The 13,228-nt window shown below is 46.7% G+C and overlaps 3 protein-coding genes across 6 annotated transcripts; 1 reads left to right on the plus strand and 2 right to left on the minus strand.

Annotated features, from left to right (window-relative positions):
• Positions 1-53: 53 nt before the first annotated feature.
• LOC138136242 (vacuolar protein sorting-associated protein 16 homolog) lies at positions 54-3,275 on the minus strand. Its single transcript, XM_069055329.1, has 10 exons — positions 3,093-3,275; positions 2,854-3,043; positions 2,531-2,807; positions 2,362-2,483; positions 1,882-2,313; positions 1,648-1,773; positions 1,467-1,594; positions 811-1,402; positions 308-759; positions 54-255 (listed from the first exon to the last, which is right to left on the minus strand). The coding sequence occupies exons 1-10, from the start codon at positions 3,149-3,151 to the stop codon at positions 114-116; spliced, it is 2,520 nt and encodes an 839-aa protein (XP_068911430.1). The 5' UTR covers positions 3,152-3,275; the 3' UTR covers positions 54-113.
• Positions 3,276-3,861: 586 nt separating this feature from the next.
• On the minus strand, positions 3,862-8,008 carry LOC138136243 (zinc finger protein 800). Of its 2 annotated transcripts, none has more exons than XM_069055332.1 (5): positions 7,351-8,008; positions 6,449-6,635; positions 6,248-6,391; positions 5,828-6,196; positions 3,862-5,733 (listed from the first exon to the last, which is right to left on the minus strand). In XM_069055332.1, the coding sequence occupies exons 2-5, from the start codon at positions 6,620-6,622 to the stop codon at positions 4,102-4,104; spliced, it is 2,319 nt and encodes a 772-aa protein (XP_068911433.1). In that variant the 5' UTR covers positions 6,623-6,635; positions 7,351-8,008; the 3' UTR covers positions 3,862-4,101. The 2 variants fall into 2 exon arrangements, with proteins under 2 accessions (XP_068911433.1, XP_068911432.1); XM_069055331.1 differs by having other exon boundaries at positions 7,398-8,007.
• Positions 8,009-8,508: 500 nt separating this feature from the next.
• Positions 8,509-13,193, plus strand: LOC138136249 (pyruvate kinase-like). Of its 3 annotated transcripts, none has more exons than XM_069055346.1 (7): positions 8,509-9,085; positions 9,897-10,029; positions 10,088-10,311; positions 11,486-12,310; positions 12,415-12,637; positions 12,685-12,841; positions 13,003-13,193. In XM_069055346.1, exons 1-7 carry the CDS (start codon positions 9,065-9,067, stop codon positions 13,013-13,015), a joined length of 1,596 nt encoding a protein of 531 aa, XP_068911447.1. In that variant the 5' UTR covers positions 8,509-9,064; the 3' UTR covers positions 13,016-13,193. The 3 variants fall into 3 exon arrangements, with proteins under 3 accessions (XP_068911447.1, XP_068911446.1, XP_068911445.1); XM_069055345.1 differs by lacking the exon at positions 8,509-9,085 and adding an exon at positions 9,209-9,453; XM_069055344.1 differs by lacking the exon at positions 8,509-9,085 and adding an exon at positions 9,601-9,844.
• The last annotated feature ends 35 nt before the right edge of the window (positions 13,194-13,228 follow it).

Genomic DNA, 13,228 nt, shown 5'->3' on the forward strand with positions numbered 1-13,228 from the left:
TGTGTTTGGTTTATCTAATCACACAGGAAAAAAACTTGAATCAAACACGTGGGCAACATCGAAAAATATAATTAGATACGAAACAATAATAATAACAGGAGTGGGTAATACAGTCATTTTCTATTATCTAGTTGCATTATGAAAGAATTCACTTTTTCCGAGAGACTCGACTGCGACGGACACTTGCTCTGCACGTAGAGCAAGCTCTGGAGGTCCTTCTGTTCGAAGGCGATCTTCGCCGCGTCGTCCAAACACCTGCAAACAAAACGTCATGATTTGTTCAGGTTGGCAACGCAAAAGTCCCTACTCCGCTTTGATGTAGTATTTCACTTTCAAGTCGTCGCTCACTTTCGGTAGATACTTCTTGGCCTCCGCTACGTTGTGTTTGTCGAGACAGATGTCGACGAACGGGGCGTACCCGATCGGCGACTTCCTCGCCTTGGAGAACTTCTCCAGCTCGACCCAGTCCTCCAAGTGCGCCAAACTCTGTATTCTTAACCACCAGTACCTCTTGTCCGGGATTTTGAAGTCATTCTTGAACTTCTCCGCCAACTTGACGTCGTTGCTCTTCAAGAGCAACAGACAGGTCTCGTGAACAGACTTGCCGACTATTTTGTTTTCACCGTATTTTTCGGCTTGTTGTCTTTGGAACCGTAACAGCTTCAAGTAGTCATCGCAGATGGAGGCGTACAAGTCCTTGCGGCCCTTTTTGTACGCGTCCGACGCCGCCGTCAGCAGGGAATCTCTGACGTGCGATTTCTAGGGACAATCGTTACCAACCTCCTCGCACAAATCCCCAGATCGACTCACCTTGTCGTCCAGGCTCTCCATGATGGAGGTTTGCGCGAGGGCGCTGAAGTCGTCCTCTTGGATGTAGATTTCGTTGAGCGCTTGGGTGTTGTGCTCTTTGCAGTACTTTATGTAGAGGGATTGCGCCACCGGGAAGCTCCGTATCGTCATTTTGAAGTCGCCGAGCGCCATCTTCTCGCGCAGTTTCAAGATCACCATGTACACCAGATCGGTGTCTCCACTCTCGATCGCCTTGATCAGAGCTGGCGTGTCTTCCGTCAGTTCCAGCAACAACTTGACCTGCTCGCTCGCCTTGGACTCGTAGTCCAACAGTTTAATGGCGAGTTTTCTGCGGCCGAACTGCGACGCGGTGCTCGCGATCTCGCTGTACGAGATCCCAGGGGTGTATCCCAGCTTCTCGGCGATCTCTCGGGCCACAGTCTCTTCTTCAAGGTGCGACTGGCTCACCTTGTACTTGGCCCAGTGGACCAGGATGTGACTGCTGCCCTCTTCCTCTGGCATCTTCAAGTACTTGGCGATTTGCAAAGCCAGGAAGTATTCTTTCCTAGTAATGAGGCGATCCAACAGGACCTTCTGGCTCAAGTGTTGCAGTCTGACAGTGTTGAGGAAAGAACTGAACGACTAACAGACCCATCACTTCTGTACAAAAAGGATACTGAGTAAAGGTAAGCGGAATTCCTATTTTGGACTCTCTGACGGCGTTTAAAACTCGCAAAAGTCGGATTATGTTGACGTATTTGTCCGAGTTCATGTTGGCGATGAAGCATTTGCCAAACTGTGCTGCCTAAAACAATTCACTTAAGTCTTACGCTCGCCCAATCCACACAACCCGCTCACCCTTATTAGCATTTTTTGAACTTCTGTGTCAAACTCGTACCCGACAGCATCGATACATTGGTCCACAGCCTTGGCGAGATCTTGCTTCACCAAGCAAATATACTCGTTTGCTCTGTGGCTCCGTTTCTGCAAAACCATTTGACATTAAATCATCCATCTTGAACTAGTAACTTTAGTATCTTTAAGTTGGCAACGTTGGTTACTTTCTGTTCAAAATTGACAGTCCAGACCTACTTGATAGTGTTTCGACGCTTCCAAGAGAAAACTCCCGGGGTCCGTGCTGTTGATCCTGAATATTTTCTGGACCACGTCGGGCACCTTCTGCAAGAGTTCGTGCTGAGTGTTGGACAAGATGCGCACGCCGTCTATCTCCGCAGTGAGTTGGACCGAACCGTCGTAAGTGTACACCATCTTTTGTCCATGCTTGCCAACTATCAAGAGAGTGTTGTCCCTTTCCCAGTAGGCCACAACGGACTCGTTCCCGCACCAGACCAACTGTTTAGGTTTGTGGATGACGTTGGTGTCGATTTCGCAATATTTGGTGCGTAAATTCGACGAACCCAACCACAAATAGCCGGAATCTGTGAAGAGGGCCACGTGACGGGCGTTGAAAGACACCGCCATTTCCAAAATGGAGGAGTAGTTGTTGCTTATGTCAGGCTCAAACTGAAATATAGAATGATCATCACGTCACGTTGGCACACTTGTTTTTACCATCGTGCCGGTGTGATGCTCGTCTTGTTTCAATCTGAAGAGTTCTTTTTCTCTTGCGATTAACACCTCGGTGTGGGGGTCGTCAGATATCACCACCCAACTGGTAGGGTGCAGATTGGACTCTAAAAATTCGAGACAATTTTTACGAAACTTGACACTGACCACTCACTAATCAACTCTGATAATTGTCGAGTCTTAGGTTCTTGGATGTTATTAATTAGGAATATTTTGAAGTTTGACGTCATCACAGCAACACCGGTTCGATTCTGAGGACTAGTAAAAATCCTCGCGTCTATCACTTTCACGTCTTGGATCTTCTGTATTACGCTGAAAGTGTGCAAATATTTGCCGAAAATGTCGTGCAGGACCACCATGCCGTCCTCTTGCACACAAATGAGTTTCTCATCGTTTGACCACCCCATACACACGATGGGTCTTTTGGTCCACTGAAATCTACCATCAGTATAAAATTGAGCGATGTGGTCGTCGTACCTTAAATGACGTTATTTGTTTGCCTGAGCCCGAAAATATTGAGATTATTGGTTGGCCTGGTCCTTGCACTTTGATGAATTTCTGCTCGTCGCGTCTTATCGCGATCGGGCCCCCGTAGGGGGCGGACGTCGCAATGAAATTCTCCAGATTGATGTCTTGGTGCCACCCCATCGTATAAATCTCGAATTTTCTGCAAAGTAATGATAAACAAAAGCCAGGAGATTTTCTAACCTCAAAACCTGAAGTACAGGTCGCGGCCTAAGAGGAACCAGTCTGCTGTTAACATCGCCGCCGACATTTTTTCTTCAATTAACTGTAATTACTTTTGGCACTAATCCACTAGTTCACTCATCGATAACTTTGATTGTTATTATTGATTAAGAGTAGTTTGTTTTGTGTGGTGTGGTTGACATAAGGAACTACGACATTTAAACTACTGTCAAATATGTGTTCCTTGCATCCCTTTACATTTTATTTCAACGAAATTTTGCTGCAAATCGTCCAAGTTTCGGTTAGGAATGTCTATCATTATTTTACTCTTCATTTAAAATTCTCCTCCCGACGCGGCGTAATTTAACTGTTTGAATCCATTTAATTGTCACCAAACGAACTACTGTCGATAGCGATCAGCTCTACGAAATCGTGGGAAGCACAGAGCAGCTTCCATTTCGGAAGTGGCAACACTGTCAGAGAAGTAAGTACAAGGACATGACAGTGCATACGGACAATTAGAAGGTTTCGCAGGGAATCACTCTTGGGAGATCTCTTCCCTTTATTTTCACCCTCGTTGGAGTCGTCCGAAATCGTGAAGATCTCAATCTGCGGTAGTATCTTTGTCTACTCTCCGCGTCTTTCGTGAGCGTAATGTCAGACACGAAGGGTGTGACAGCCGCAGGATAAGAATAGTTTACGGGAACGTTATCTCTGACGGGAATAGTTTGCTTTGTGTGGTTGGCAATGTAACATAAACTATGACATTTGAACTACTGTCAAATAAATACTCCCGACGACCCTTAACTCTTTATTTTATTAAAACGGGATTTTTCAGCAAATCATCCAAGCTTTCGTTTCAAAATTTCTGTATTATAATTTAACTCGAAATTTGCAACATTTCTGGGGGAATCCCATACATTTAACAGAACATCCATGGTACATTCATTAAACACGTAAAACTTAGCAGCATACATTTATTTTAGTTTTTCGACACAACCACTTGAACAAAACCTTCTTGCGCACCTCACCCACCAATTACTTAAAACTTCTCTTCACTTTGCTTTTGATTGAATTATCGTTCAGCTTCAATACTTTAGCCAGATCATAAATAAAATCGTTTTGAACAGTTTTGACGCTCTTAGTCCTGTTCCGGATCGGTCTGTTGTTAATCTTGGAGGGCCCCGCTTTAAACTTATTATTCGTGTGGTCATCATCCGAGAGGATCACAGTGTCCGGGAACGGAACACTTTCCGTGCAAATGTCCGGCATTTCGTCGTCTTCCACCAGTATGGTCTCTTCGTTTTGGACGCCATTCTCTGAAACACTCTCCTCTTGTATGGCCTCCAGACGCGGCATAACTTGATTGTTCGAATCCACTTGATTGTCGTCTGACGAACTACTGTCGACAGCGGTCAGCTCTGTGAAATCGTGGGAAGCACAGAGCACCTTCCACTTGGGGATTGGCAACACTGTACTCTCCATCAAGTTGTTGGGGGTGCTGTGGTGATCGTAAGCGTGAGTCGTGCAGTCGTACTTGTTGAACGACATGTACGAACATTTGCTGCATTGGAACCTGAACCAAGAGAAGTGCAAGGACATGTGACGTAACAGTCTGTAGACGGACAAATAGGCGGTTTCGCAGGGAATACATTTCAACTCGTTTTTGTCAATGTAGGACAGCGCTTTGACTAAGAAGCAGTGGTCGGCTTCGTCGTTCAGGTACTCTTTGTACTCCTCCGGCACGTCCATCGACTTGGGGTGAAGCTCGCACGAATCACTCTTCGGAGATTTCTTCCCTTCGTTTTCACCCTCGTTGGAGTCGTCCGAAATCGTGAAGATCTCAATCTCCGGTAGTATCTTCGTCTCCTCTGGCCTACTCTCCGCGTCTTTCGTGATCGTAATGTCAGACACGAACGGTCTGACAGTCGCGGGTTTCGCGTCCGAATCTTCACTCTTGATCATCAGCGGATCATTCTCTTCGATTTTCTCGTCGCTCTCTTCTTTGCACATGTTGTCGACGGTCACCTTATGGATGGTCACCGCGCTCGGTTTCCTTTTCGCCGCCCCTTTCAACTCCTTCACCTTCTCCACTTTCTCCTTCGGCTTGGTCTCGGCTTTGCCCTTGTTCTTGATGGTGTTGCAGACCGCGATTCGTTTCGTGCACATCTGCGAGTGCGAGTGGAGCGCCGCCTTCCGTTCGAATCGTTTGCCGCAGCCGCCGCACATCTGCAGGTCCTTGTCGCCCTCGAAGTTGTTCATCCACTCGTTCTCCTCGTTCTCGTCGACTTCCGCCAGTTTGCGCTTCTTCTTCTCGGGCTCCTGGTCCTTGCGGATGCCGCTCGAGTGGACTAGCGCTCGCATGCGCCTCACTTGCGAGGAGGTCCTGCGGTGGACCTTGTACAGGTGGCGGTACACGCTCCACGCGTTCGAGAAGGTCTCTTTGCAATCGGGACAAGGGAAAACCGTGCAGGTCTTGTTGTGTTTGTACTTGATGTGGTGCGTCAGCGTCTTCTCGGTGGAGAAAGTGAAATTGCACTCGGTGCAAACCAGGTCCTGCTTGGGGATGTTGGGTTTGGAGATCGCTTTGTTCGTCTCGAAGGTGCAAACTTTGCCGTTGGTGCCGAGCACGACTTCGTTGTTCTCGAAGATTCCGTGGATTTCCATCACCTGTCAAAATTAGACACAGTTACGATGGACGGTACGACTCGCGACAACAACAAAATGGCGACTGGCGCCTAATTTGAATCGATTTAAAACGCACCTCAGATTTCATAAAACCGGGGGTGTCATCCGGGGGGCCTTGTACCGACGTCTGGAACATCGCCACCTCCGAAGTGTCGATCTTCTGCAGGACCACGTTACTCTCCTCTGACACGAAAACGACGTCGTCGTCGGAATTCTCCGCCTTGCTTGACAAATCTTCATTCAAAGTGTTTTTGGCAAGGATTCTTATCTTCTGCTTCTTGAGCAGCTTGTCGATGATCGGAAGGAGAGTCTTTTTCGGACTCTTCGACCCATCTAGAGCAGATTCGCTGGTGGAAGCGTCATCTCCAGGCTTTTCTATGGGGGTTGGACACCTGGAGTCTTCATCAGATGCTTTCACTTCATCGTTCACAACAAACCCTCCACCCTACAAGAAAAATCCACTTAAAACACCCACAAACGTCTCAGACTCACGTACCTCGCTGCTGTCGCCCCCTGGAATGTATTTCTCACGACAATAATTCCTCTTGTGTAGAATAAAATTCGCCAGACTTCTGTATATGGTCCGACACATCCGGCACTCATACAGGACGTCACACTCGTACGTGATGTACTCCTGCACCTGGAACACATCCATTGATGAACTAATTCACCGCCCCTCGTCAACTGTGACATCTACCTCGTTTGTGGCTGTCTGGAACAGCGACAACACCTGCTTAAGACCAAAAACACTAGTTGAGATGGGCTTTCGAAGGTGGGACAAGTCTGGCCCTTTCTCCGCGTCCTTGGGGGCCTTCCCTAGACTCGTTTCCACCTGTTTCTTTGTCTTGTTCTTGTGCCACTTGCCTGTCATCTTGTCTTTCCAACTGAAACAACACATACTCACTAACCTCTAATTCCACCCCCTGTGCTACAACGCAACAGTGAATTGCGCACCCCACATGGATGGGGTGTTGACATACGAGCGCTCTTGCGAAAATGCACACCAATTTTGACAGAGGGGTTTGTTTTTCCACCCTCATCAAATGGGTTTTTTGACATGAGCTGTTCTAGACGCCTGTACTCGCCCCAGGTTTGCACACTTGCCCCCTGACTCCTGTTTTGCCGAATTCAACTTGCGAGGGGTGTCGAACGAGGGATGAAACATGTGGACAGGTGATGACAGTTTTGCACCAGGGCATGTGCATATGTTTGGTCAAAAATCAACGTCAAGGCTGAATCTCGGACGGAATTTGGTTAAATCGCAACTAAGGGGGCTTTTGCAAGTTGAGGGTGGCTCGATCCCGCACCGCGATGCTCGCATTTTGGAAAGATGGGGTAGCTACCCACATCGCCTCAAGGGGTGCGTGCACCCCTTCCCGGTCGTTTTTCTCGGCGAGAACTGGCGGCTGGCGTCTAGTGAACACTCAAATTGGCGATTGTAGTTGTCGAAAATGCGCAAAAATGTGTTTTGGGCCGAATTTAAAGGTCACTCAAGTGACAGTCTCTCCCTGGAATTTCACAGAATATAATCGACGGGAAAGACGAATTTTGACGAATTACGTTAGGAACACGTCTTGGCTAACTATCGCAAATACTTACGCAACGATTTGGCCCTTTTCTCGATTTCTAAAAACAATTTTACACACCTTTTATAGATCTTTAGTCATCCAAGTCCCGTGTAACCAACAGATGGCGAGAAAGTCGTCCTAACCTCAAATTTTCGAGGATATTGATACGATGGCAAAATCTTATCTTCTCTACAACGTGATATGGCCGGCTCGAGACTTTCCAAATTGTTTCTTGGAACTTCGAGGTGCGTTATTTATTTTTTTCTCAGCACCACAACCCCCAACACTTCCCGGTTGCAGCCCTTTGTCACTCCATCATTGTGGAGCGTCCCTAAAGGATGTCTCAAACCACGTACCCGTTTATTGTCGACTCACAAGCACGTCCACAAAAAATCGAAAAATGACAGAAAACTACCACCAAAGTACTCACATTCCCATTTTTTACATTACACTACAAATCACAAATTTGTTTACACAATTACCAGTTACCACTCAATTTGAATAAACCTTCAGTGATGTACAAATGACTTCAAATAACGCTAATGAATTAGTTTAATTTGTAGCAAACTGTCGCCAGTGGATGCTTCTTCAAACAGATCATGCTTATTGAAGAATTGCATCCCCTAAACTTTTTAATACACATTGTGTCATTATGGAATTAAACATTTTAATGTGTGGAGCAAAAGTCAACCACATGAAGTACTTGAGAAATTCAGTGGTGTAAGTACCAAGACAACAAGTATCTCAACAATTAGAGAATTGCAAAGTGTATTTGCTACATTATGATCTTTCAGTGAGTTTGATCATCTAGTGTGGGGATCATCCAGAAATAGAAGATTTCAAGGTAGAGGAAGTGTTTAAAGATTTGCAACAAGCGTTTACGCGTTTACTGGATATGATGAGGGACTGCAGAGTGGAGATGCATTGTAGGGATTTTGTGGAAGAGGTTTTTTCAAATCAAAGATGTGGACACCCCTAGCCTGTACATTTTAACCAAGATGACCAGAAATATTGAGATATATGTATAGAGGGTTTTAAGAAAACGCCAGGTTTAAAACTAAAACCAAATTTTATTCTGAAATTTATTATATAAAAAGATGGTTGCTGTTCCATTTTGTATGACGTTTAGTAACTTTTTTTATCTTAAATTGGCAATGACAGGTAGCGATTTCGCAATTTTGAACAGGTTTTATTATTTGGGAATGTACAAAAAACATCATTTACTTATAATCTAATTGTGAGACATTTTGCGTAATAAAGTGGATGGTCTGCCGTGCAACTGGTGTTTTGGTGAAAATTCCAAAGGTCGATGTCAGGTCAGCACGTGTGACCCGTCTGGGCACTCGCCTCCGAAACATTTCCTTAATTAATTCGCGTTCAATTGACCCAGTCGAGATAGCTTTTATCGGTGTCTGAACACCGGTAAATGACTAATGCACGTCTAGTTGAAGCAAACGAAGCGACCAATCGGAATCGAGGCCGGTTTGCAAAAAATCAAAGATAAGGACCCACGACGACCAATACTCGATGAAACAGCAAATCCTGAACATACAGAAGATTGGTTTGACTGCGCTTTGTACAATTACGACCAATCCTAAGCGCTGACGTCCCACGGTGACCTTGCGTGACCTCTACCTGTCATTCGCAGTATATTCCAGTTGCAGACGAGGAGGCTGTGCTAGTCAACCGTTGAGCGATCCTGCAAGCAGAAATTAGTGTTCGTCGACAGATTTATAAGCGTCGTTATGGCAAGTGCACCGAAACAGGTACGTTTTGATTTATCGTCGCAACTTTTCCACGATTTGCACTCGTTATCAGCGGCCTCGCACAACCCTCGTAAATCATCCCGGCACGTTTCAGACATGTTGCCTCGCCATCCGCCGGTCTAGTTCTGCCCCCGGAACCGCCGCCCCCCGAATTCTAACCCCAAAAAATCGCGTCGATCGTGTGACGTCGCAACGGGCCAGACAAGGACGGACGCGTTGCCAGGCGACCGTTGCACGTACACACCGGCTGTCAACAGACCTGACCTGGTCACGTGACCTGTCATTTTGACTTGACCGCAGCCGAAGACATGCTGAAAGAGCAGTTCCTCGACTGTTGCCAGCCAGGCTACACCGCCGCCATGGCCAAGGTAACGTACAGAGCGTCGCGGATGGACGGTCCGATGGATGTAACCTCAAACCCGGTCACGCCAAAACTCACCGTTTTGGGTCGAGGCGCCGCTCCTGCTCGCGTTCTAATAATAGAAAATGCAATTTCCGCGTTTTTCGGGGTTAGGTGGATTTGCGAGGCTTCGTGGGGTCGATGCCGTCGAACTATCGGCCGGAATTCGAATTTTTCGTCGGAAAATCTATAAATAACGGTCGGAACAAATGCTAGTGCCAGGTTTGGTCCTCGGTGGTGGGAGAAGAGTGTGCAAGGGCAATTCAAGTGCGTTCGCGGTATTGATTGAGAGGTGTGCGTTGAGATTTTGCGTGAGAAAAATGGTCTGGACAACCGTCTACGACCGCGACGAGTCGATGGTGGTCACAATGGCGGTTTATTCGATGGCATTTGGTAATTGTTTGCTTGCAGCTGGCGGCTTCGGGCGTGCCGCCCCTTCAGGGGGAGGCCGCGGACGCGAGCACCCACCTGGACCACATGTGCGCCCTCGACATCCAGTCCAAGGCGCCCTACGTGCGCCTCTCGGGGATCATCTGCACGATAGGTGAGCCAGAATGTCAGGCAAGATTTTCCTATTTATTTCCGATTTTGACGTTGTCAAGGACCCGCCTCGCGCGATCCCGGTGTCCTGGTAAAGATGATGGAGACAGGGATGAATATCGCGCGATTGAACTTCTCGCACGGATCCCACGAATACCATGCAGAGACCATCAAGAACATTAGGGAGGCTGTTGCCATGTACAGCAAGAAAATAGGGATGTCATATCCTTTGGCCATCGCTTTGGACACCAAAGGACCTGAGATTCGAACCGGTTTGCTCGAAGGGGTGAGTATTTCGTCCCGAAAAAGACAACACCCGTTGGTTAGAAGAATAATTGTGCAAAAATAAGCGTTTAATTGTCATTAGATACCTTGAATGGGCAAGATAAAATCATGAATGCTATCATTAGCGACATTAGTGATAACAATGTATTTGCATTAACAGATTAAATATTTTGGTACTTGACACAACAACAGTTCGTCAAGTTTACGTTCAAAAATGTAGCCAATAGGAAGGCGTCATGAGTGCAGATTGTTCGTTTGTTTCTGTCATTGAGTAAATACAAGAATTTGTAGCGAACGGAGGATTTTGCATTGAATGCAAGTGTGAATGTGGACAGAATGAAGGCACGAGTTGTACGGGTGTTTAATTTGCGATGACATCGGTTGGCACAGTTTCATTAACGATTTATTATCGTTGTGAACGTAATCGCTTACGTAAATCTGGTGTGAAGTCGGAAATAGAAGCGACAAAATGTAGGCAACTTACACTACATAATGTAGTTGTGTGAATCATGCTGTACACGCGTGGAAAAAAAGAAAAACGACAGTCGCGACTCAGACTCACAGTTGGCTATGATTTATAATAGATTTGTGGCTTCTTCTGGATTTGTAAATTTGACGTTTGACAGTTCAAAGGCTGGGAGTGTAAATAAAAAAAAAAAAATGAACTGAAAGACTTCCAGAATCTGAGCAGGCTGTTGAGGATCAGAGGAATGAACAGAGCACAACTCACAAACATTTTGTAATATCTGCACATGTTTTTATTAAAATTTGATTAAACTGTCATTTAAAAATGACAGTTTGATGACCACAGACTACTACAACTACTAGAGATATTTTCGAATTTGATGGCGGAAACAAAAGACTCAGAAATGTCACAAATTTGTATTGTCAGTGTCAAATTTCTCAAAGGCGTTCGTGATTTCGACAGAATTGCAGCAAATTGGCAATAAGAAAGTTATTCATCGTCGAACTAGAGAAATCATTTGTAATACGTTTGATTATAATTATGAGAATAACATTCCTTTTTACGGCGTTTATGAGAAATTTGACACTGACAATACATTTTTTTGACATTTCTCAGTCTTTTGTTTCCGCCACCAAATATGAAAATACCTCTACTAAGATAATAACGCAGTTTTTTTTTGCACGTACGTAAAATGGTAATTTTTGTGTAGGGAGGCTCCGCGGAGGTAGAGCTGGTGAAGGGGGAGACCATAAAGCTGACCACCGACAAGGCGTACATGGAGAAGGGCAACAAGAACATCGTGTTCGTCGACTACGCCAACATCCAGAAGGTGGTGAAAGTCGGCAACACGGTGTACGTGGACGACGGTCTGATCTCGCTGGTGTGCACCGCGGTCAAGGGTACCGAGCTGGTCTGCACCATCGAGAACGGTGGCACGCTGGGCAGCCGCAAGGGCGTGAACCTGCCCGGGGTGCCCGTCGACCTGCCGGCCGTGTCCGAAAAGGACAAGTCCGACCTGAGGTTCGGCGTCGAGCAAGGCGTCGACATGATCTTCGCCTCGTTCATCCGCAACGGCTCCGCCCTGACCGAGATCCGCAACATCCTCGGCCCCGAAGGCAAGAACATCCTGATCATATCGAAGATCGAGAACCAGCAAGGCATGCAGAACCTGGACGACATCATCAAAGCGTCGGATGGGATCATGGTGGCGCGAGGCGACCTCGGCATCGAGATTCCCACCGAGAAGGTGTTCCTCGCCCAGAAGGCGATGATCGCCAAGTGCAACAAAGTGGGCAAGCCGGTGATCTGCGCCACGCAGATGCTCGAGTCGATGGTGAAGAAGCCGAGACCCACCAGGGCCGAGAGCTCGGACGTGGCGAACGCGGTGCTCGACGGCGCGGATTGCGTCATGCTATCCGGGGAGACGGCTAAAGGGGACTACCCCCTGGACTGCGTCAGGACGATGGCGAGCATCTGCAAGGAGGCGGAGGCGGCCATCTGGCAAAAGCAACTCTTCATTGATCTGACAAGCAAGGTGAGCGAATCGACACCTGTCAAATTTTGACAGCTGTACAAATTTTGACAGTTGGAAATTGACAACACTTAGAACGTCGCGCGTCACGATTTTCTTTGCCGCAGGCGGTCCCCCCGGTCGACGCGGCCCACACCGTGGCCATCGCCGCCGTCGAGGCCTCTGCCAAGTGTGTGGCCTCCGCCATCATAGTCGTCACCACGTCGGGCAGGTCCGCCCACTTGATCTCCAAGTATCGCCCCAGGTGTCCCATCATCGCCGTCACTCGCAGCGCGCAGACAGCGCGACAGGCGCATCTCTACAGGGGAATCTTGCCGCTCCACTACGAAGGTTAACGACGAAGTAGTTTTTGCATCCCGCTTAACGAATATTTGCAGGGGCACGATTGGACGACTGGTTGAAGGACGTGGACGCACGCGTCACCACGGGAATCAATTTCGGTAAGTCGAAGCATTTCATCAAAGAGGGCGATCCGGTCATCATAGTCACCGGATGGCAGCAAGGATCTGGGTTCACCAACACCATGAGAATTGTGTACGTATAAACACGACACGTTAACTGTGTGTGTGTCAGTAAGATAACGTAAACGCCAAAGGTGTATTAATTGTAGTATTATTGTTGTGTTTTTTTTTTTTTTTGTTCTATTCACCCGTTACACCATCATATGTATATTTTTTGTTTTCTTTTTCTTGCAGGAACGTCCAATAGTTGATTTGTCATTTGTATTTAAGTTTATTTGATTTCTTGTCGGCCGAAGCACGTGTCGTATTTAGTAGGATGTTGATATTATGTGATTAGTGAATTGTCAAGATTCGATTAATTTATCATCATGATGTAATTATTGTAACTGTAGATAAGGTATTGAATAAATTATGTCAACAGTAAATGTGAGAGCCCCTGATGTGTATGCAACCACTTACA

Source organism: Tenebrio molitor, chromosome 8, assembly GCF_963966145.1.
Source record: "Tenebrio molitor chromosome 8, icTenMoli1.1, whole genome shotgun sequence".
Classification (NCBI taxonomy): Eukaryota; Metazoa; Arthropoda; class Insecta; order Coleoptera; family Tenebrionidae; genus Tenebrio; species Tenebrio molitor.

Coding starts and splice junctions, on each gene's coding strand:
- LOC138136243 (XM_069055332.1), bottom strand. CDS start 6,622: ATGACAGGCAAGTGGCACAAGAACAAGACAAAGAAACAGGTGGAAACG. Junction 6,392..6,448: donor TCCAGACAGCCACAAACGAG/GTAGATGTCACA, acceptor GATGTGTTCCAG/GTGCAGGAGTACATCACGTA. Junction 6,197..6,247: donor CAGGGGGCGACAGCAGCGAG/GTACGTGAGTCT, acceptor TTTTTCTTGTAG/GGTGGAGGGTTTGTTGTGAA.
- LOC138136249 (XM_069055344.1), top strand. CDS start 9,695: ATGCTAGTGCCAGGTTTGGTCCTCGGTGGTGGGAGAAGAGTGTGCAAG. Junction 10,030..10,087: donor GGGGATCATCTGCACGATAG/GTGAGCCAGAAT, acceptor GACGTTGTCAAG/GACCCGCCTCGCGCGATCCC. Junction 10,312..11,485: donor GAACCGGTTTGCTCGAAGGG/GTGAGTATTTCG, acceptor ATTTTTGTGTAG/GGAGGCTCCGCGGAGGTAGA.
- LOC138136242 (XM_069055329.1), bottom strand. CDS start 3,151: ATGTCGGCGGCGATGTTAACAGCAGACTGGTTCCTCTTAGGCCGCGAC. Junction 1,774..1,881: donor AAGCGTCGAAACACTATCAA/GTAGGTCTGGAC, acceptor ATGGTTTTGCAG/AAACGGAGCCACAGAGCAAA. Junction 1,595..1,647: donor TTCAAAAAATGCTAATAAGG/GTGAGCGGGTTG, acceptor GAATTGTTTTAG/GCAGCACAGTTTGGCAAATG.